The 23787-nt window shown below is 43.1% G+C and overlaps 2 protein-coding genes across 4 annotated transcripts in view; both read right to left on the bottom strand.

The window, feature by feature from the left end:
- Window positions 1-2: 2 nt before the first annotated feature.
- LOC108071534 (adenylate cyclase type 6) overlaps window positions 3-23787 on the bottom strand; it is a 42750-nt gene continuing 18965 nt past the window's right edge. Inside the window, exons 1-19 of one of the 3 annotated variants that reach the window (XM_070285269.1) lie at window positions 23161-23737; window positions 22887-23008; window positions 21630-21722; window positions 20570-20716; window positions 20144-20302; window positions 17244-17388; window positions 17078-17172; window positions 16829-16988; window positions 16451-16548; window positions 16133-16223; window positions 15930-16043; window positions 14124-14276; window positions 13801-13961; window positions 13253-13386; window positions 12184-12293; window positions 4311-4480; window positions 4031-4212; window positions 3748-3872; window positions 26-2912 (exon numbers count right to left, since the gene is read on the bottom strand). In XM_070285269.1, coding sequence (XP_070141370.1) covers window positions 1683-2912; window positions 3748-3872; window positions 4031-4212; window positions 4311-4480; window positions 12184-12293; window positions 13253-13386; window positions 13801-13961; window positions 14124-14276; window positions 15930-16043; window positions 16133-16223; window positions 16451-16548; window positions 16829-16988; window positions 17078-17172; window positions 17244-17388; window positions 20144-20302; window positions 20570-20716; window positions 21630-21722; window positions 22887-22969 — 3450 coding nt within the window. In that variant the 5' untranslated portion in view covers window positions 22970-23008; window positions 23161-23737 and the 3' untranslated portion in view covers window positions 26-1682. The other 2 variants (XM_070285267.1, XM_070285268.1) reach the window with 2 other exon arrangements.
- On the bottom strand, window positions 18215-19075 carry LOC121502641 (calcineurin B homologous protein 1). Its single transcript, XM_041776341.2, has one exon. The coding sequence runs from the start codon at window positions 18950-18952 to the stop codon at window positions 18239-18241; it is 714 nt and encodes a 237-aa protein (XP_041632275.1). The 5' UTR covers window positions 18953-19075; the 3' UTR covers window positions 18215-18238.

Genomic DNA, 23787 nt, shown 5'->3' on the forward strand with positions numbered 1-23787 from the left:
CATTTTGTTTTTATATTTCTTTCGGTTGACAATGAAACACTTACATTGACGGGGGGTTTCTTATACTTGGTTGGGCCTTATCTTCACTTTCAAACTGAACATCAAAGCTAGTCAACATCGATTCGGATATATAGATTCACTTATATATAAACTATAAATATATATATATATAGGATGTACTGCGCAATCAGTTAAATCATAGTTCGTAGCTGTAGGCATAGTCAAAAGGTGGCGGCCGAGAGGCTTTCGTTAAATTTGCGAGTTAAAACTAAGTAACAAAAGGTTATAAAATAATTTATGCATCCTTACATTTTCTTCATAGAAATCACAGCGAGAATTTTGTTTGTTTTTCTTTGGTTTTTCGCATAATTTATATATATATTCTGCATCAATTTAAATATTATAATTCTATTTATATATATATAGTTATGATGCTTTCAGCAACATTGAGACATACAGACATTGAAACACATTTAACGTTACACATAAACGATGCCGTTTTAACATTTAACGTATTTTGTATTTGATACTCATTTAATATTACCTTAGGCCTTAGAAAATATCATTTGTGCAACAGTTGGATATAGATTTTATGTTGCTCTTTGTGTTCAATTGACAGATCTCTGGTTTTGGTAATGAGAACACCAGCCAAGGACAGCCGGAAAAATTTAATTTAAGGATATGGTAATGCAGGGAATAGATATTTCCAATGAGTTGTTAATGGGTGCTGTCCAAGAGCTGGGCTTAGAAGTGTTTCAAGGGGAATGCAATGTATATTTTAGAGATTTTCTTAGTTGGTTGGTTACTTTTTATATTGAAGTAAAATAAAATTTTAAGGAGTTTAAGTATAGTAAAGACTGTTGCATTCCCCTTCACAGATTTAATACTTTCTTATTCGTTTTAGCAAAAACAATTAAATTCGATTTCTTTCCACACACACTTATTCCTTTTTAATTTAATTTTAATTTTCTGCTGCATTGGCTGCCATCTTACCTACTTACGCACATAGGAACCTTACACACCTACACTCATTGCCAAAAGAGGACTTTCATCCACCCTCCTTTCACTTACAACCTATCGAATGGCTAACAGTTCTAGCTCTTAATAATCAATGCTCTTTGGTACCCCGTTGAAGTGCAATACTTTGCTTTCGTACTTTACTTTTCTGAGTGATATGGAAACGTTTTTGTTTATTTTGGTGCCCTGAAACACTAACTGAGGAACAACACGTAAAGCTACAATAAATGCGAGATCATACAATGGGGGGAAGGGAAGAGTTGCGGCTACGAAACGAACTTCTATAAGTTGGGAAAGTTAAAAACAATGTTATAATATAACATGGGAAATTATTTATTTAAAATAAATATTTATTTGGAAAAGAAATGTTGTCAAACCTTTAAAAGCCTTTGTAACTGAAGATTCTAATATATTTATTCTACTTTATCAAGAAAAAGTGTATAATAACCTTGAAATTCGTTTAATATTATTTAATTCCAACTTATAGAAGTTCATCTGTACCGAATACTGGCAAGCCCAATCAATCTACAAGCTAACATTCAACCTAACCCTATCCAAAAACCAATAACCACTATCTCTACCTTTTACTACTACCTTTCCTACTTCTACAATACCATCTAAGCCCTCCAGATTTGTACATATTTACACGGTTGCCTGCGCATCCTTTACGTGCTAACATCTTGAAGAAGTCCGGTCCTCGGGCTACTGGCCCCCCCACCCGTGCCCAGACCCAGCGTCGATCCACCGCCAACATTCGTGCTGCTGCTGCTGCTGCTGATGAGCACCATGCTCCTGCTGTTTGGAAGGACAAACACCTCGGTGGTCAACTGTCCAATGGGGCTCATGGACTGCGAGGTCTTGATAGGACTCCGGTTGGGTTCCAGCGTGGCCGTTCGGGGCTGCCAGTCCTGGGAGGAGGTCTCCGTGGAGGATTGACCGGGCACCGAGCTCTCCAGCGTTCCCGGCGCCGTTTGCGTGGAACTTTGGCTCTCGTTGGACAGGAGGCGCATCGTGGTGGAAGTGGTGCAGCTGGCTGCAATGGTGGTCACCGATCGCCGCTTCTTTTGCTGCGAGGAGCAGGTGGAGGATCCTGATGAGGAGGAGAACGGAGTGGCTGTGGTTGTTACCGTCTCTGTCACATTGAAGCTGACTATTGTATCCCTTTTCCGAAGAGTCGTGGTGGTGGACACGCTTTCACCACGGAGATTCTGTTGCTGTTTGTTGCTCAGATCCGACAGGCTGATGTTGTTCTTGAGCAGGATCTCTAGGTTCTCAATGGAATCCTTGAGGCCAATTTTCTCATCTCTGGCTATCTCATCCTTGAGTTCCGCCACCAGAGTCCTTGGCGGAGCCGTGGGCGTCGCCAGGGATTTACTGGCGCCCCCACACTCCGAACAATTATCAGTGGCCGTGGGATTCGAGGCAGGATTACCGCCGCGCAGGATGGCTGGCAGAGCTCCAATGGTGACCACACTGGAGCTATTGGAAATGCTGGGCGTGATGCCCGTGGAACTGCTCACCGTAGTGCCAAAGGAGGAGGAGATGTTGTGCTGCCGGCAGAGAGATTTTCTCCGCTGCGCCGTCAGGTTCTGCATATTTGAATTGAGATCGATATCCGGTGAGGGCAGCAGATCGTCTTCCTGCTCCGAAGGATCTTCCTTAACCGAATCCTGTGGCTTCTCCGTATCACTGGCTGGCTTCTCCGGCTCCTTGCTCAACGTCAGTGTCTTGGGTGGCTCAACCTCGGCCTTGGCAAGCTCTTCCTTGACTTCAATGGGCTTCTTGCCCTTGAGGAAGTAGGTGATCATGGAGCCCTTGCCTTTCACGTCCACACTGCCGCGGCAGGTGAGCTCAAAGCCACGTCCCTCCAGGATCTGCTGCGTCTCCTGTGTCACCTGGACAGGTGAAAGGAACACGCAATGGGGGTGGGAGAGAACAAGCAATAACATAAATTCCAACTGACAAGTTCAATGGCTGCCGCAGGAAGGCACAAGGAGCTGGCTCAGCTTTATTTATTCACCCGCGCCCAACCCTTGACTACATATTTCATGATAACACCCAGGACATCCAGTAGGAGTCCTCCAGTCGCCTGGGCACTCCCTATACGAATCCCAGTCTCCCGAAACTCGCCCGCTTAATAATTTATTTCTCTTGCAAATTTTTTTTTCTGCCTTCGTTTTATTGACAGCGCCGTCGACGCTCGACAAATAAAATCAAATGCGCATTTGTATCTGTATCTGTAGCTGTATTTGTATCTGTATTTGCACACATTTGAGCATCAGGGTGGTTCGTGGTTACTTTTGAAATTAAGGAATATATATGGGGTAAATGCCCATTTTCTAAAAATCTTTTCTTCTTTTTGCGACAAAATCCATATCGTATTAAAAATTAATTTAATTTACTTTTAAGGTATCTCTTGGAAGTCTTTATCCAACAAAAATCGAGCCACCCTGATGTAAAAGGTATCCTCATCTCGTATTTGTGTACCTATATCAGTTCCTTTTTTCCTTGGGGAAAAAGTTTCGTTGACACTAAAAACTTTCGCGCTGGAGTGGTCAGACCAGGTTGTTCTTGATTAGGTGGGCGTGGCTCCGTAAGCCGCCCACTCCTTTTTCAAACTTTCACAAAACATAAACATTTCAGCGTACAACTTTTGCTGGTGAAAGCGAGGCCGCGGCCAGCTGAGTGCCCACGATTAGCCGATGATTAAATCAAGATGCTTGGACTCACCTGGATGTGATCCACCAGACCCGTGGAGTCCATTCGCGAGGCCACATTAACGGCATTGCCCCAGATGTCATACTGCGGCTTACAGGCTCCAATGACGCCGGCCACCACAGGGCCAATATTGATGCCTTAAAATAGGGATAAGGCAAGGGTAAAATATATTTAGAAGTTTGATAAATTTAAATAGAAATTTTCGAAAATCAACAAAAGTCTATTGCAATTTGTCCCCGAGTACCAAAACTATGTAAATTTCATCAAATAAAGTTTTGTGCTAAAGCTTCCTCACCTATTCGCATCCGAAAGTTGTTAAAGGAGTGCATGTTGACCTCCTCGATCTTGTCGAACAGTTGTAGGGCGTAGTCTGCCATGGCAGTCACGTGGCTGAAGTTCACCCGGTCGCAGGTGTTCGCCGTGAGGCCGGATGCCGCCATGTAGGTGGCTCCCGTACTCTTGATTTTCTCAATGCAGCTGCGGGAAAGGGGTTAGCATAGAAGGTGGAGAGCAGCAGTTAGCGGAAATGGTCCAAACCCCAAAGTGGCTAAACGGAAACGGATGCTGGGACTCACCGGAAGCGCTCCTCGCTGAGCAGCTCGTCGAAGTCGGCGATAATCTCATTCAGCAGACGAAGGCACTCAACGCCCTCGTTGTTGCCCTCCAGTTCCACATAGAACTCGGAGAAGTTGGGAATGCTGGCGAACAGAATGCACACCGAATCGCACTGTTCGTGATACAAGTCCTGCAAGAAAGTTTAAGGAAATTTAATACAGATTAAAAATGGATTTAAATCCTTTATTGAACACAAACCAACACAATTATAAATCTCAGCTTGCCTTTGAATATTCTGATATTCAATTAAACACAAAATGAAATCAAATAAATTTCTCCTTTCAAGGGAAAGCCCAAAAATCCAATATTGGCCTAGTGAGATTTCTGCCGATCTCATTGGCTTTTGTATGGAGTGTGTATATGTGAACATCAAATGTGGCTAAGCTTGTTGAATTTGCATTTAATGCGGCAGACTGCCCCGCCCTGCCCGCCTCCCAGACTTGCCCCATTTACTGGCACATTGCCCGCCGCCTTGGAAACCCGTTGACTTTCCACCTTGCGGCAAGTGCAGTGAAATGATTTCAGGCCGCATACACGTGGTCACATCAGCATCGCCATCAGGATACTCAGCTCCTTCTCCCTCTTTCGCCCTAACCCACATTTCCCCTTAAACCTCCTGGTTTGTTTTCCAATCTGAGTCCTTTGCCTCGTCCCTCGCTTCTGGGGCTCCTCCACTTGGCGCAGATTTCACAGCCGCAAAGTTTTTTAATATGTTGAACAGTTTGCCAGCACGCCTCATGAATATATAGCCACTATATGTCTGAAATCGTGTACATACACCTAAAGTCAGCTTAGTGGCTATGCTAATGGTCTATTTTTTATTTAAATATAACTTTGGGGACACATTTTGAGCACTTTTTGAAAGCTTTATCAAGCAAATATGTTTTTATAGTTTTAGAAACTAATCTTTCGTCTTTAAAAAATTTTAAAAATATGAAAAAAAGATTTTTCAAACCTTTAAAAAATTTTTAATATTTTAAAAATCTCATAGAATATTTTAACACCTACAAGAGTCCTATATTTGTGAACTTCCTTCCTCAAAATACAATATAATACAATATATTAAATACATTTTATAATATTTCATATATTTAATAATATAACAAAACTTGTTGAAGCTGTCGGGGCCGTGGCAAGTACAAGTCCAGAAAATTCCCAATAAAAGCAGGCAGAGGTTTTGGATGATGTTGATGAGGAGGACAAACGATCCGTCTTCTTTCGAATTTATTTTCAGAGTAATAAAAGAGAGGTACCACTAATATGGCGACAGGTACATTTTCCCCAGAGATGCTCCCCTGGCGATATTGCCCCTTGTTCAGCATGAACATTCTCCCCCCCTCGCAAGAGGAATACTTGCGATCTACGAAAGGGAACACCGTCCGGAGAGGATGCTAACCCTTGTGCGCGCCAGGATAGGCGTGCACAACCGGCTGCGGGATGGAGACATATCCATTGGCGTGGCGGGCCGCCGAGGTCCGGATACAGGCGCCTGCTGGCGCTGCTGTGGCTGCCGCTGAGGCCGAGAATCCGAGGGTGGGTTGCGCCTTTGTCGGGGCCGCGAAGAGCGAGGCTGCCCAGTGTGGAGGTGCAGCAGCGTGTGATGAGCCTCCTTGCCAGACGGTTCGCGCAGTACTGGCTAATTAGTACCGCGCGGAGCCGCTTCACAGCCGGCAGTTGGAGAAACCGTTGGCAAACCCTCAGAGCGTGGACTCTCCCGCAGACTCTGTATACATTGCTCCCGGATGAGCGACGAGGATTTCGGTGGGTCGTTGGAGCCATTGTATACACGGATCTACGTTAAAAACAGAGAAATGGATAAATATGAAAATGAAGTGTTATGGATGAGGATGAACAAGACACGTGGACGGAACGACGACGTTGGATGACACAACTTAGGACTAGTAAATGTCAATTGGAAGGACTAATCTATTGAGGAGTCACTATGGTCAGTGGGGCCGTCCATTGGGAGGCGAATAATTTTCGCAGCTGGTCGTCGGATGACGCCCCATGTTGTGGCGGTCGAAGGTAGAAAAACGCTCCAGGCGGGGTATGGATATGGACCTGACTAGCAACTCTGGCTTTGGATGTCAGCCGATGGGTACACCAGCCATCAGTCGTTTCGACTCGGATGAAAATGGCAGCCCCATACGCGTCCTGGTACTGCAATTTGGCTGCAGGATGGAAACGCACCCATGTCGGACTACGAATTTCCCTCAGGATTGGATACCCTTTCAAAAACTCTTGCCACTTGGTCACAAGGTCGGTGGGGAGTGGCTGATCCCAGCCTAGCTCCCGTAGCCAAATTTCCTGCATGAAAATCTTGGCTCGGATTACGAAAGGCGATAACCACCCTGCTGGGTCGAAAAGTTTGGCTATCTGAGACAAAACCTCTCGTTTGGTGTAGGCAGTTTGCAGGGGGATCACCATTGGAACAAAAAAGAAACTATCGGATGTAGCTTGCCAACGGATCCCGAGAGTTTTCGCCGTGCTGGCATCTTCCAGCTCAAGGAAGTCTGCACTGACCAAATGTTCCCTCGGAATCGCTTGTAGGAGTCTTCTTTCGTTGGAGGTCCACTTGCGCAGTGGAAAACCGGCACTCTCGAGAGCCAGCCGAAGCTCTTTAATGGCTAAAACTGCCGACTGCCGAGTGTGAGCCCCTGCGAGCACATCGTCCACGTACATAAAATTCGAAATGATGTCGCTGGCCAAAGGATATTGGCCTCGGATGTCCTGAGCCAACTGCTGAAGCACTCTGATGGCCAGGAAGGGCGCACAATTTACGCCGAAGGTGACTGTGTCGAGTTCATTGTCACAGAGCTCACCGTATTTGTTGCGGAATAAGATTCTCTGAAAGCGCGTGTGATCAGGATTGACCCGGATTTGCCGATACATCTTTGTGATGTCCGCATTAAAAACATACTTAAAGAAACGCCATTTTAGAATCTGAATAGTCAGATCGGACTGTAGTACAGGCCCCGCATGAAGGATATCATTGAGGCTGTTCCCGTTTGATGAGGGATTGGAAGCGTTGGACACGACGCGAACCTTCGTCGTGGTGCTATCTGGTTTGAAGACAGCGTGATGAGGCAGATAAAAACTGCTAGAGTCGTCAGGGGAGACTTGGTGCATATGACCTAAGTCTAAGTACTCTCGAATGACTGAGTCGTACTGCTCCTTCAATGGAAGATCTTTACTTAATCGCATTTCGTTTCGGAGGTACTGAGCTAGTGCGATGGGTCTGGAATGTCCAAGCTTAATATTGTCCGGCTCTTTAAAGGGCAACGAAACAACATATCTTCCATCCTCACTTCTTTTGGTGGATCGGATAAAGTTCTCCTCGCAAACCGAGGTGGATTCCTTTACTAACTTCACTGGAACATCCTCCACCTCCCCAAATTTGGTGAGGATGCTGCCTGGTTTGGACTCGGTCACTGCTAATCGGGCTGAAAAAGAACAGATTCTGCTTATGGGACTCGTTGCAATAGGACCGCAAAGAGTCCACCCGAATATGGTCTCTTGACCAAGGAGTGTTCCACAAATATTGGAATGGGAGCCTCTGAGCATGATTGATGGCAGGATATCGGCACCAATAAGCACGTCAATCGGCGAGCTCCGGTAGAAATCTGGATCTGCTAGTTGCAGAGGTGGAAGATCCTTTAATGAATCCTCTGGTATAGTGTAGGATGGGAGATTCCCGGCTAACTGTGGTAGCACATACGCACAGGTTTCAATTTGGATATGGGGCTTGACGGGAGAACCTAGTCTGAATTGACAACGCTTACGGGGCTGAGCTGCAACGGAAAGGTTGACCCCTGAAACTTGCGCTTGGATGGACTCATAAGGCAACTTAATCAGGTTGAACAACCGTTCTGAGATAAAGGTTGCCTCGGAACCTGAGTCAATGAGAGCCCGTGCTGAGTATTTGATGCCCAAATGGCAAACTTCTATTATTGCCGTACTCAGGAGGACCCCTTGCGTGTTAACGGCAAGAAACGTTTGCACATTCGCTTGACCCGTCGATGGAGTGGACTGTATATGTTGCTGGATTGCTGTGGATGGATGGGACTGTTGGTCAGGCATAACCACTGAATGGACTGGCGGAGGGCCGCTTCGATGCAGGAGAGTATTGTGACGTCCACTGCAGGTGTAGCAATTATGCGTGCTGTTGCAGTCCCGGAGCAGATGCGTTCTTGCGAAGCAGTTCAAGCACAACTTCTGCTGTTTCACATGTCTCTCTCGATCTGCGACTGACATTCGCAAGAATAGAGGACATACACGGAGTGGATGGTTCTCTTGTGCACAGAGTTTACAGGATTGCGGGTTTACCGTAACTCTGTTTTCGAAGGTTTGGATCGACCGCGAGCTATTGTCAGCCCTCAGTGCCCTGGATTGAACGCTCGCGTTTGGCTTGAACTCCTCAATCGCCTCAAGCGTTCGATGACGATCTTTTAAGAAGGCCTGGAATTCAACCCAGAGTGGAACCTCTGACTTACTTAGCAGGGACTGTTCCCAAAGAGCCAACGTTAGTTTTGGCAACTTGGACGAGCACAGGAAAACAAGCAGGCAATCCCAATTCGTGGTCTCGACTCTTGCTAATTGCAGGGCCGTTAAACAACCTTGGATTGTGCTCTCTAAATGCTTCAAGGATTTTCCGCATTCCTGGGCAACAGAAGGCAAATTAAACAAGATCTTTAATTGGCTATTGACCAGCAGCCTCTTGTTCTCGAACCGATTCTGCAAGTTTCTCCACGCTGACTCAAAACCATCATTGGTCAACGGAGATAAGGCCACAATGGATTTGGCCTCGCCGCTCGTCTTCGCATTGAGATGGAACAGTTTTTCGACTTCTGAAAGCCGAGGATTGCGTATATAGATGGCGGAGAAAAGGTCCCGAAATGTGGGCCATTGAACATAGTCACCATTGAAAACTTCGCACTCGACTGGAGGTAAGCGACATCCGCCCTGAGACGGCGTCAGATTGGAGGACTGAACAGACTGTTGTGCGCGTGAATCTGCAATGATCTCATTGAGGCTTGCTGCGCACCGCTCGTAAACGGTATAACAGTCGTCATACTTGGATTGCATGGCTGTTATTTTGTCTTTGCAGGTTTGACTGGCCACAACTTCGGAGCACGTCTCATATTCCTTTTCCACCTTGTCCCAGAGGGCCCTGATCTGTTCGAGTCGAACCCTACTCGTGTGGATGGACGGATTTGTGTCCTCATTGGTATTGATTCTGGCTTCAAACTGACTCACCCTATCGGTTATGGTCGTGAACTTCCTCAAGGCCCTGTCTCCCTCAGCTTGAGCCATTCTGCCACTTGCTCTAGTGAAGTGGGGAGATACGACTGACCTTGCGGCTTTTGTGGATGGAACAGACCGTGGAACTTCAAGCGACGTGCTCGAAGATCTTAGTGGAGTTGCGGTTGTCAATGGGCCTTTGCTGCGAGAGGGATTTTCGCTTTTGGAAGGCACAGTAGATTCACTCTTTTCCCTGACTCTGTGAGACTCTTTTTCCTTAGAAACGGCCAAAAAGGATTTTGGTTCCTCACCGTCACCAATTGGCTCTCGTAGCTCTCGTAGGAGCCGGAAAATGTAAGTGAGTGAGGTAGTCTATCGACTTTGACGTGGTTCGGAGAGGGGCCGCTGGATAAGCGCAAAAAAAAAACCGAGTTAATCGAAAAAATGTTATCGATTTCAATTAGTACGGGGACGCTGGATGAAGCGTTCAAAATTGATGGTTATCGATTTTAAATCAATACAGGGACGCTGGATAAAGCGTTCAAAATGGTTATCGATTTGAAGGATAAGGGGGCGCTGGATGGCGCGTTGACACGGATGTACTCGGTTCGAAAGATATGGGGGCGCTGGATAACGCGTAGAACAAATTAATCGAAAAAATGCTATCGATTTCCAATTAATACAGGGACGCTGGATAACGCGTTGACACGAATGCACTCGGTTCAAAAGATATGGGGGCGCTGGATAACGCGTAGAACAAATTAATCGAAAAAAAGCTATCGATTTCCAATTAATACAGGGACGCTGGATAACGCGTTGACACGAATGTGCTCGGTTCAAAAGATATGGGGGCGCTGGATAACGCGTTGGCACGGATGTACCCGGTTTAAAGATATGGGGGCGCTGGATAACGCGTAGAACAAATTAATCGAAAAGGATGTTATCGATTTTAAATCAATAGAGGGACGCTGGATAAGCGCAGGAAAACAGAGTTAATCGAAAAAATTATATTTATCGATTTGGAATAAGTGCAGGGACGCTGGATAAGCGTAAATAAACAAATAATACTCGAAAAGGATGTTATCGATTTTAAATCAATACAGGGACGCTGGATAAGCGCAGGAAAAACAGAGTTAATCGAAAAAATTATATTTATCGATTTGGAATAAGTGCAGGGACGCTGGATAAGCGTAAATAAACAGATAATACTCGAAAAGGATGTTATCGATTTTTAAATCAATACAGGGACGCTGGATAAGCGCAGGAAAACAGAGTTAATCGACAAAATTATATTTATCGATTTGAAATAGAACCGAGAAAAAATATGTAGAATCAATTATTCGGGGACAAATAAATGTTTGTCGAAAAATACTGTGGGGTTGGAAAGTGAAGACAAAAGGATAAATCGAAAATGTATGCTTAATCGGAACGGTGTACACGATTTGGAAAAATTAGGTTGTAAATTAGTCGAATTGAAACTCAAAAAACCAATAATGCAAAAAAAAATGCACCCAAGTGTGAACGGCTCATTAACAGACGCGTATGGTAATAGCGTCGCAACCTTGGCGGCCAGTACTTACATACATATGTATTTACGCAAAATAAACAAACAAAAAAACTATTAAAAACGCAGATTTTTTAATTTTGTTTGTTTCACTTGGTTTTGTGTTTGAATGCAGCGACACTGATAGCTGCCGATGCTCAATTGCCGGTCCAGCAATTTATGTATATGGATATGTGCATATATGTATGCACGTATGATCGGCCAGCTGGAGGAGGGGGTTATCTTTATTTATCTTTTTGTTTTGTTGTTAATGTGCAGTGGATGGAAAATATGTATATTTGTGGTGGATGGAATATGATCTTTATTTATTTTCTCTTCTAAATGCCGCCGATTTGTGAACCAAAGGTGATCTCCATATGTATGTTCATAAATCGGCAATGTTCGTACATACCTATGTGCGTATGCAAATTGTGTAAGTATGTATGTACGTACATATACTACGGAATCGGTGTGGATGTATGGTTTTTTATGTATGGAAAAAAAAACTGGATGTAAACCCTTTCGGATATTGGCTGATTTAGAAAATAGGAAAGGGGCATATAGCCATGTAAACACATGCATATATATACATATACTACTGCCCAAGTTGGTAGTGCTTTAAATAAATTGGATGCAGCAGTATATCTACATATATATGCATGTATGTACATACATATATGATGGGAATTTCGGCACCGTACTTATCTTGGCAAAAAAGGCGCTGGAATATCTCGGGCGAAGGACCAAAAATGAAGCTGTCGGGGCCGTGGCAAGTACAAGTCCAGAAAATTCCCAATAAAAGCAGGCAGAGGTTTTGGATGATGTTGATGAGGAGGACAAACGATCCGTCTTCTTTCGAATTTATTTTCAGAGTAATAAAAGAGAGGTACCACTAATATGGCGACAGGTACATTTTCCCCAGAGATGCTCCCCTGGCGATATTGCCCCTTGTTCAGCATGAACACTTGTCTACATTAAATTCTTTCCCATTTTTTTGCCATTAGCTGTAAAAAATATAATAATATTTGTTTGTATAATTGTGTACTCACGTCAAGGTGCTTTTCGCGGCTCAGAAAATGCTCGGCCACGTGAACGGGCAGAATGTTTTCGAGCAGTTTACGGTTATAAGCCTGTAGATGCTCCATGTCCTCCTTTTCCTCTGCGAAATATTCGCAACAAATGGCCACAAAGAGAGCAGCAAAAAAAAACATAAGCGTGAAATTGAAATATCAGTTTATCAGTTTACCGAAGCGTAAAGTAAAAGCACAAAAACAGAACGCAGAACAGAAAGCTGACAGCACACCCACACACACACATACAACAAAAAACAAGGAAATTCGGGGGAAAATGTCTGAGTGCATCTGTGTGAGTGTGGGCGTTGCAATTGTGCACTAATACTAATGAAGTGGCTTATGTCCCGAAACTTTTCCAACCCCCTCGCTCTCTCAATCTCTTTGGAAATCATTTCGAATCACTGACAGTGTGTCAAACGGAAAAAGCGACGTCATGAACGCAGGAAAACGGCTTACAACTTTTCAACCAACTCGCAAATTTTAATCAGTCTGAATCCTACGAGGGGTTTCCCTTAAAATGGAATAGGAATTTATGAATGAGTGAGGAAATTCGACGTTTGTGAATTTAGGGGAATACTGGCAACTATGCGTATACGTGATATTGCATGTTGGAATTTATGCGAAATTAAAAGCTGGCTTCAAAGTAAGCTTGAAAGTTAATTAAGGTATATTAATGCAGCCCTAAAAGTGGCTTCAACTTGCCCAAGTTTAATATTCAGTTAGTGTAAAAATTGATAAGTAGAATATACATTTTCTCAGTAAAATATACTTTTTAAATTAATTACATCAAAAATCAGAAACAATAATTGTTTAAAACACTTCTTCTCCATGCACCCGCATTATAAATTACAACATAAATTTAACTTTAAAACGTCTTAATTAGTTGGAAACTAAAATGTAAAAGCACTCTAGCTCATTCCCTTTGACCAGTTTAAAAAGTTTTCTGAATAATTTTTCACAAAGTTCGAAAGTAGCTTTACTCGGTTTCCATTTGCACACTTTGCCTGCCCAATTGACTTTGAAATAATAATTAAACTTGTCTCACCCGTGGCCTGCAGCTTCCAAATAAAGTCCAGGCGGTAAGTGGCCTCCGTTTGATGGCTGTGAAAAATCAGCGCCAGCATAAAGGCGAACAGGAATATGGAATCAATTATGTAGCGCAGCATTGCCTCCTCGTTGCTGTTGGTAACATGAAAGAAAAAAAAAGACCCCGAAATGGCGACAATGACGAAGTTATTCCGGTCCATTAAAGGGCAATGCAGGGCGACAAGGACACGAAACGGAAAGGAACAAGAGAAGTTAGTGCTGGTTGATAAATGAAGCCGAGGGCGGCGGCTTCTGTGTTTCCATTTGGATTCGGAGTGGGTGCTAAATACAATTTTAATGCAGTTTGCGGCTGCCGTAAATGCAATTCAGCTGGTGCCGACTCAGCAGTGGTCCTTGTAACCCCTTGCGACCCACTGAACCCAACTGAAATTGCATTACGCCATAATTCGTTTTCATTCAGAGATAGCGCAGCTGCCTCTCTGAATGCAGAATGTACGGATGCCAACTGCTGGGTGCTGGATGCTGAATGCTGGATGTTTTACTTACGCCAACTCCTGGCTTATTTCCTTGCTGCGCGTGTACAAGTAGGTGGAGCAGGCCATGTAGCTGCCGGAGGCCAGCAGGAGCAGCATCAGCTTCAGCAGGATGCGCAGCACTTGGTAGGTGGCACAGCTCATCATCGAAAGCAGCGTGAGCAGCAGGAATGTCTGTGGGCGGAATCAGAGAATTATAGATGTATATAAATGCAGCCCTAGCCCGCGGGGATAAATTGCATAGCAACTGCCAGCTGGGCAGTCAAAAGTAACTGGTAATTCCAAGAAATTATAATAATTATAGCTTGAGATATAGACTAAAGACTAGTGACTCACATTGTAGGCCAAATAAAAGTCGCAATCGGAGTCGGAATCCTCCAGGGCATACATCTCCTGATGGTTATATGCCGTGACATTTATATTCCCGTTGACATCCAGCCAGAACAACTTCCGCTGAAGCAACTCCAGCTGGCGGGCCGATTCCTGGAACTATATATAAATATATATATATATATATTGTGGAGAGCATTGCTAATTAGCTGTCTTGCCATGAAATTCACATTAGACAAGTTTAACGATCTGCGGCAGATTTTAACGACGCAGCCCCCAACAGGTCGTACAAGTCGCAGTTCCCCTCGGAGATTGGCCATTAAGCGTGGCCCAAAATGAATACGAATGCCTCTTAAAGTGCCATTAAATGCGGCCCGAAACAAACACAAAAGTGACAGCGAAATGTCAAAGAACCCGGGGGCAAGGAGACTCGATCCAGACAAAAGCCATGGGGCAGGTAACAAGTTGCCCATAAAGCCACCTCTCACTTCATCATGTGGAGCTGGAACTGGAGCTGGAGCTGCCTGGGACTAGGATTCATTGCCCCTCGATGGAATGCCTTGCTTGGCTCCGCTCTCTGCTGGGCCAATGCCGAACTTTAATGGAAAAACTTTTGTTTTGACGCGCCCCAGCAAAACAAGAACGCAACAAGCGCGCCCCCAATTTTGTTTGGACTACAAAACGTAAATTTTATTTTTATTCCTTTTAAGAGGTTCCCATCGTCTCGTTCTCTCTGGAATTTCTAGTCGCAAAAGTTTCCCCCTGAGCTCCTCTGCAAGTAAATGCACAGCCAATGAAGGATAAAAAAAAAGAACAGAAAACAACAAGGAAGGAAGCTAACTTCGGTATGTTCGATGTTTGTATACCTTTGCAAATTTGAATAAAGCTGTACATATTTTTTAAATTTTGGACAATTTTAATGACCTCCTTATAAAATTGTGAAAAAAATAAGTAAATAGCTAGAGCGACATGGCTAATGATGCTGATCAAAACAAATAGACTCGGAATTGACTCCTTCACTGGGTTACAAGCTTCTAACTAAAATGCAAATATCCTGCAAGGGTATAAAAAGTCGGATCATAAGTTAACTTGGTCGAGTTTGGAATTCCCTAAAACAGAAGTAAAAGTAGCCCCAAGGCAGTTGGGATGCAGTTTCCAGTTTTTATTCAACCTTAAAGTCTTTTGAAATGGCTAAAATTTCAAAAGCTTAATGATTTCCCATAATATTGCGCATACGCCATGTATGTAGCATTAGAGTCTACGCATAATTCAGTGCTTGTTGTTTCAGAAATAACTTTTGACATTGTGTCACATAGAGAGAGAGAGAGAGAAAACTTTTATTTGGCAAATATTTTTGCATTTGACAGATTCTATGATTTTTTTGGGGGAAATTTAAAGTGGTTTTGTTTTGAATAATAAACTAAAAGGAGATTGCAATCAGTTCAAGTGAATTCAAAATTGAGATGTTTTCATTGAAAATCTTAGAGATGAAATGTACCAATTTATTTGACTTTTTTTTAAATTTTATTTTATGAATAATATAAAGTTTAAACCTTATGTAATTGCCTCACTACTATTTTCATAAATTTATAAATTCGAAAAAGCCATTTTTAATAAAACCATTTCGCTGTCATAATGCGGCATTCGTAATTAAATTAAAATGTACCACGTTGTAGCCTTCTCGCTTGTCCCTTTTTGAATTTTCACTCAAATATTTATGGCATATTATAAAGGCAACCAATTACTAGAGGGCTATTACCCCCGTCAAATTATAGATATATATATAAAATATATTTATTCATGTACACTCACCATGGCCAGGAGGGTGGTGAGAACAATCAAAGCGACGCTGGCGAAGGCGAAAAACTGCGATATCCTGCGATTGCTATGAATGCGCAATGAGAAGCGTTTGATGTCCGATGGCAGCTAAAAAGTTTTGGCATTCCGCCGAATGAAAAATGCAGAATGTCAACAATCCCCCTTTGCTCGCTCTTTGTGTGTGTGTGGGTGCTCACCTGAAAGTTGATTTTATGACATGCCACCAGAAATACCAGGAGCCCGAGCAGCAGCACAGCGCCGGTGGACAAAGCCAGAGTCAACAGGGAGCTGCAATGAAAGAGTGGCAAGAGTGAAGAGTGGTTGCCAATTTAAATAGAGCAACTTTTTCGGCAACACGTATACGCAGCGTGTGCATGCAAAGGAGTCAAGAGCCAGCGGGCAAACACATTGCAACGCCACATTGCGCTCGGACGCCCATCTGCAGTGCAACAACAACGGTGGCTTTCAGCTCATCCATACGGATTCCCATTGCCCATTCCCAATGCCGCACTCACCTCTGGAACACCACCAGGCGCATTGCACTCGTTCCGAGCAGCACCAACAGACTGCAGTAGAAGTAAACACACAACATGCGATCCGGCTCGCTGGCGTACTGAAAAACAAAGCGTTAAAAGAATGGCATAGCTGTAATATTCCTATACATTTTGTAAATAAATAAACAAGTGCCCGTTGCAAAGGAAACAATAGCTTGAAAGTAACATGAGTTCTATGCTTGTTGTTTTAAAGTTAAGCCAAGTTAATTTGGACCCAAAGCTATTCATGTAAGTTTACACATGCTGCCCTATGTGTTGTAACCTGACTGCAAAGTTATATTAAGTTTTAAAGGAATTTTGTATCATGCTTTTAAGATTAAAATCCCTAATCTATATTACCTTTCTCTCCAGCACATTATCCTTGAAGCATAGCAGCAAGGACTGACAATGCTCGGCCCTCAAGTGATCTATGCTGCGGGCATCTATGGCACGCATTAGATACTCATTGACCTCGTCCTCCGGATCCTTGGCACTCTCCGAACTGTCCCCAAAGCCAAATCTAAAATTAATTATAAACAAAAACAAATATGTATAAAAAAATTTAAGAAATTCCAATCAAACTCTTTTGTTAATAATTATAAAACCCACTTTGAAGTGTGCTTCTGGGCTGTTCCATGACCCATCATGCGCAGCTCTTTGGATATATTTCCATTAACCTGCAGGCGATTCCGAGACTTTTTGTGCTGCAGAAAAGGTCAGAATTAAATATATACAAAACGAGAGGGAGCGAAAGTAAATAGAGAAGTTAACTTACCGGCCTGTAGATATCCCCCGGCACTATGAGATAGGTTTCTATCTGGTGATCCTTGAGATACGAGTTGCGTTCGTTGCCCTTGCCCTGCTCCACTTCATAGTCGCCATCCAGACACTTTAAGGTCTCCTTGGTGATGTGAACGCGTCTAGAAAAAAATATATAGTAAAGGACACATCCTAATGATTATCTTGGCCAGCTTAAGGTTAGTTCTTTTTTCCAGGATATGTGGTTGGTTGGAAAATGCAGTTAACCGCAGGAAACACTCACATTAGATGCCACACACAAGCTGCTGCCACAGCAGCCACGAGCTCATTTTCCACGCCCCGCACTTTCCCGCATTTCCCTCTTTCCACTAAATTGTTTTTAATGCTGTTCTTGGCTGCAGATGCTCCTGGCTTCTTGGAATCCTTTGGATCCTTTGGCCTGTTGTTGATTCTATTGATAATTACACGACGCTTTGTTATGGATTGCTTCAGTCCACATTCCCCAAGGCAGGCTGGCAACTTTCTACCCCCGCTGCTAACGAACTTTTTACATGCCACGCCAGCTCAACTCTCGGCTCAGAAATTGCAGCTTATCAGGCATCCAGCCAAGCCATACCAGGAGGAGTAGCTGTTGCTACATATAGCCAGGGCCAACACTGCAGCTATTTGCTTTTAATTTCACCCGGGACAGGGCTAACAAACGAGCTGACGTCGCCCGGCTGACCCAAATAAACTCAACAGTTACTTAAACTTCCACCCAAAGTCGCAGCGTGAATATTCAAAAAAAGAAAAAATCAACACCGAAGGCGGGCAAAGAACATGGCCAAGCTACTTGTAAAAGATAACTTCGACTTGGCAAACTACACTATTTTGTGGTGAAGTTTATTTTGTACTGTACCGGGAATAAGTCACAGGAGAAGCAAAATCAGTTGATTGGCTTTAAGAGGTAGTTAAACTTAGTATAAATAAAACATACTCAAGATTTTTAAGGAAACTCCTTATTTATTCCTGCTACTGATAAAAAATATCCCGAATAGACAAGAAATAGTTGGAGATCGTGGTTGATAGCTTTTTCATGATACTGTCCCGTGATCCCAATGGAATGTCTTCAATCTCTTCTTCATTCTTACACTCATCTTTATAGTATTTCCATGACCACTTGTCGCTCGTGAGATCTATATCTGCGGCCAGAAGTCGCTGCTCGAACTCTTCGTATGATATCCTATCGCGTGTGTTGCTTCCGAAGGCCTGATGCTCTAGCATCATCAACTCCACTGCCACCTCGTCCTCTAGCCCCTGTTGCTTAAACAAATAGCTCATGGTCCTTCGAAAATCAAGGCGCTTAATGCAGCCACTATGACTGGAGTCAAACATTTGGGTTAGAAACCGCAGCTTCTCAGAGCGACCAGGTTTAGCGCCACCAAAGGGACCCGACTCTGGCCTCAGGATGATGGCAAAGATCTCCACGAACTTGTCGAAGCCCAGGCGGGCATCCTGTCCAGGATTGTCAAAGAAACAGTCCACAACCTGGCGGTACATGGGATTCAGGGCCAACTGGGGGATGCGTAGCAGATCAGATGGCGTCAGATAACCATCCTCAAAGCGATCCAGTTCGCAAAAGCGCGTGTAGAGGCTATTTAGCTGCTTTGTGGACAGGCCACTGGACAGCCGAAAGCGGAACAGTTCCTCGTGACTTAGAAATGGGCGGCTCGGTACTAGGCCCATGTCGGTCTTATAAAAGTTTATGTGGATACCTATCTCTGTGTTTGGCAACAAAATGTTCGATTTCACAGAGAATATTTAACAAAATATTTCAATTGGAAACCTTAGAAATAGGCTTTTATTACAAAGCCTATTTTTTCTACTGTAATTTAAATTTTTTAAGAATTTAAAAGCCATCTAAGCAGGTTTTCGAAACCGAAATATCTCCTTTTTTTAAGCTAAGAAACAGATTGGCTGAGAAATATGCTTAGTAAAATACTTTGTTAAAATACTTTCCTTAAGATAAATCTTAAATTTAACCATGCAAAAAAACTACATCTAAAATATATTATTAAAGAAGATAAACCCCAGTATCTGCCAGATATAGCTCAGCCAGCCTGATCCTTTGAAGTCAGGGTATATATCTGAACAGAAACAAATTGCTCGAGTGTTGAAGTGAGTGCAGCTGAATCAACAGCAACAAAATATTGTTCCGAGGGCACTTATCAGTGGTGGGTGTTCGGGTGTGGGCGGGGGCGTGGCATGCCTCAAGTCGGGTGCCTTGCAAGTTGTGGGCCATAATCGATTGGGCGTCGGGCTATTTGAGGAGCTTCCGAAGGGGTTGGCAAGTGCTCGCAAGTTACCAATAACTTGACGCCTTCAGCTGGCCACAAGACGCATGCAAAATGCTCCTTGTGTGTGCTGTGTGCGTGTGTGTTTTGTGGCAATTACAACGATTAAGCCAACAAAGGAGGGGCACAGCTCGAAGGACGACACTTTTGGCCTCTCAAGTGCCTTCATGGGAGGTATACAACTTTTGGCTTTAATTGTGCGCCGCGCAAACTTGTTTTTTTTCGCCCGCCCGGACAGGGTTTTCCGTGTGGAAGAAGCAGATATTACGAACGACTGCCTTTCATAGCCATTATTCACAGCTGTCGCCCAGAAGTGGCTCAAACTGACCGAAACGGGATTTTCAATGGCTTGAATTGGATTTCCCGCAGAGTGAAATTGAATTTGGTCAGGGGATGGCAGCAAAGTGAATTGAATTTCTGCGGATTTCCTCCCGCAAGAATATCCAGAACACAGAGAAGACACTTTTGAAGTGTCAGTCGATGACAGCTAAAGACCCCAAGATCAATTAATTTCAGCTGGGATATGGGAGATGGTACTGGGATGGGAGATTGTAGATTATAGATTAGATGTGGTGAGACTTACCCGGGTATCCCGCCGCTCTCCATGTGATTCGCTAGCGTGACATCGTTGGACCACACATCGAACTGCCACTTGACCAGGCCCAGGACACCGCAGTGCACTCGGCCCGTGTGGATGCCCACTCGCATGTTCACATTCACCGCCATCACCTCGCGGACCAGCCTGCAAAAGTTCCAGGAAAAAGAAAACAAAAGAAGGGATTGTAGTACAAATACAGGGGGAGAAAAGAATATCAAAAAGTATATAAATAAATTTATAATTAAATGATAAATTCCTGCAGATTTTTGTAATTAAAATATATATTAAGTAAACTTTACAAAATTTAAAGAACTACAATTTTAATTAATTTTTTCTTCCTGTGCAGCCTCAACAAAGCCGCAGAACAGCAATATCCTTTCATGTTCCCGTGTTCTGGATACGGATACTCACGCAATGGCGTCAATCATATCGAGTCCCATTTCGACGGCACAATGGGCATGATCCGGACGGGGCTCCGGGAGTCCGGAGACGCAGTAATAACAATCGCCCAGCAGCTTAATGCGCAGACAATGATGCTCCGCAGCCAATCGATCAAAGCTGCAATGGAAAAGTGGAAGGCGGAAATGAAGGAGTTGAGAAATCGACAAGAAAATCGCCAAGAAAATCGTCAAGAAAATCACAATCAAAGGCGGAGAAGTCGGGACCGCAAAAAGAAGCAGGCTCTTATTTCAGGGACCCTTTAAATAAAATAACTCTGAAGGACTTGAAATGAAACCAAAAAGTAAAGGTCTCAAAGGTTCGAGATTAATTAAAATCTGGTGTGGCCTTACAGTATATTATTTACCTTCAATTAAATAAAAGATTCATTACAATTCCATTATATTCAGATTCAGTCTTAAATTACTTGAAATGCGGAATAAAAAATCAATAAATTAAAGTGGCACTAAGAGAGCCCGATAAGCATTAAAATTTCCTTACTAACACCCAAAATTTCATCTCTCGTTCAAGCATAAAAGCAACTTGTTACTACTGCCTAAGTCAGGCCATAGAAAGGTCAGCAGCTTTATTTGTTTGCCCCGAGGTCAGTTTTCTTTCGCTCACTTGGAGCAATTAACAGAGCCACAGGCTCTGTCTGGGTTTCCATTTCATGAATAAGACAACAACGCAGACAGATAGATACTACACAGAGAGAAGTTGTCTTCTTTTGGAACTCCTGTTGAGACTTAGGTTAATATAGTCAAAGTAAGTATATTCTGGAAACTATTCACAAATCAAAGATCTTAATTGTATATTTATTTAAAGACAAAATGTTCCCTATTAAAATATCTTTTAGAGGTTCTAGATTTCCATTGCAAACTGTTGTCAATTCAAACTTGTTTACATTTCAAAGTAGTTGCTTCTTTTTTTTTTGCCAAGTGTCTGAACTGTTTGGCATTAATTATGGCCACAACCTCTGGCCGTAAAGCTTTTCCATTGAGGAGGCAGGTCCAATACCGATTCCCATACTCACCGGGCAAAGAGCTCGTTCAGCAGACGCACCAGTTCCTCGGCGGTGCACTGATCCGAGAGGCTGGTGAAGCCGCAGATGTCCGCAAAGAGAATGCTGAAAAACAGAAAAAAAGGCAAGATACAGATGAAACAACGAGTTTGAGGAGATTCGGAAAATAGTAAACAGTTAAGGAAAACAAAAAACTTATCAAAACAAATTGAAAACGTCAAACTTAAAGCTTTAAACCACCTTAAAAGAGGAATTTTAAACATATTCTAGGACTTAGGATTTATTTAATGTATTCTTAAGTTCATGAGAATCTTTACCTCCCCAAAACAGCTGTTTAAATGGAGTTTAAAATTTAAATTCCCTGCTTCTTCCGGAAAATTATTTCCCCTTTTTTTGTCTCAGCCTGAATTAAGTTGTCGGTTATTTATTCTCGTAAATCTAATGACGTTAAAACCATTTCACGTTCGCCTTCACTTGGCCTAAAACGCCATGTGTTGACAGAGCCACGTTAGCACTGCCACTTGTTTCGTGTTTATCTGGCGCTGCTTTCTTGCTGATTTTACGACTCGTAACTGAGAAGGGCTTAGTCGGCTCAGCGCGTAATTTAATACAAAATGGCTGAGGTAAACTTTTGGTAGGGTAAACATATAAAGCAAAGCAGCACTGGCAGGGCGTCTTGAGAGTTAAAATCTAAAAATACTCTATAGAAGGATATACTGAATTCCAGGATTATGTTTCAAATATTATAATAATAAGAGTGACTTGAAACCAACCTAACAATTTACCTAAAAATTCAGTTGGTATAAATTGTGACACGAAAAGTTTATTCCTATTTGAATTTCAATAAGAAATCTTATTTTCCCACACAGCCCAGTATCCGTATTCCAACTATTTTCCATATTTTATGCCCTGGCAACTTGGGACAGAAATCTTAGCAACTCCTTTTGAAAGGAAGCGAGGGAATAGCAGCAGCAGACAGACGACATTTCTGGCTCAAACAGGTGCGCCCCAAAGTATGCTTTATTATGCTTGCTTGAGTGCTCTGTGTGTCTGCTCTGGTGTGCGTGTGTATCTGTGCGCCTTTGTATCTGTGTGCCTTTGTTTTAGCTCCTTTTTGGCTTTGCATACAAATTCATTGCTCGCGTTACAAGCTCAGACATTCAGAGACTCTCAGCCGAACAATTTATTGACTCTGCATGCAAATAAATTCACACACACACACTCAGAGACACACACGCACACCCGCAGGACCTGCAGGACTCAACTCACCTGACATTCTCGTGCCGCTGGATGTATATCTTGTGAAATTGTGTGTCACGTGGCTGGCCCGCAATATCGTCCTTCATCTCCATGGCCACATGACGCGGCAGCACCGACAGCAGCAAGCGTTCCTGCAACAAATGGATCTCCGGTTAATACCCCATATCCATTACAGGATGCTACATGTGGAACAAAGTGTTGGCCACCCAAAAAAAAATACGATTTAAATTTAAATCTGGCTTAGGGATCGGTGTATATATAATAAATGTACAATTTTCTTTACATGGGAGAACCTTTTCTGAGTGTCCTTTTTACGATCACATTACTTGAATTTGCATTGCATTTTTCTCTGAATTTTGTTGTTTATATATTTCTGTGTTACTTTAAGCTCAAGCAGTCACCATCAAAAGGTGCTGCCAAATTATGAAACCACGTGGGCTGACACTCTCTGCTTGAAGTGTCCTTTGTTTGTTGTGCTCCAGATAAAAGGCCGTTGAAAATCACCGAAAAGAACCTGGGAGTTGAATCAGTTACCCCGCTGGTCCTCAATCAACATTCCGTTTGATGCAAACAATTTGTGCGAAATTCGCTCTCTGTTCATTTGTTTGACTTGCCTTTGCTCCTGTTGGCCTTTTCATGTTGTTTGCTTCCACACATGACACCTGCTGAAATTGCTTTGTCTGCGACTCCAAAGAGGGTTCCCCCATTAAGGCATATTTTTAGCTATGGTTTAGGTATTAGGAGGAGATTGGGTGTTTCTCAGAGGCTAGATTTCACACCCTAGGTTTCTTAATTGTTCGATATTTTTCTATTGAAGTTTGTTAGCTAGCTTCTTTTGTTAAAAATGAATTATTTACCAATAGTATTATATTTTCAAGTATATTTTACTATTTCAAAGCACCCTCAATTA

The sequence above is a fragment of the Drosophila kikkawai genome, chromosome 3L, assembly GCF_030179895.1.
Source record: "Drosophila kikkawai strain 14028-0561.14 chromosome 3L, DkikHiC1v2, whole genome shotgun sequence".
Lineage (NCBI taxonomy): Eukaryota > Metazoa > Arthropoda > Insecta > Diptera > Drosophilidae > Drosophila > Drosophila kikkawai.

What these genes read in the sequence shown, in the direction of transcription:
- LOC121502641 (XM_041776341.2), bottom strand. Translation starts at nt 18,952, where the DNA reads ATGGGCCTAGTACCGAGCCGCCCATTTCTAAGTCACGAGGAACTGTTC.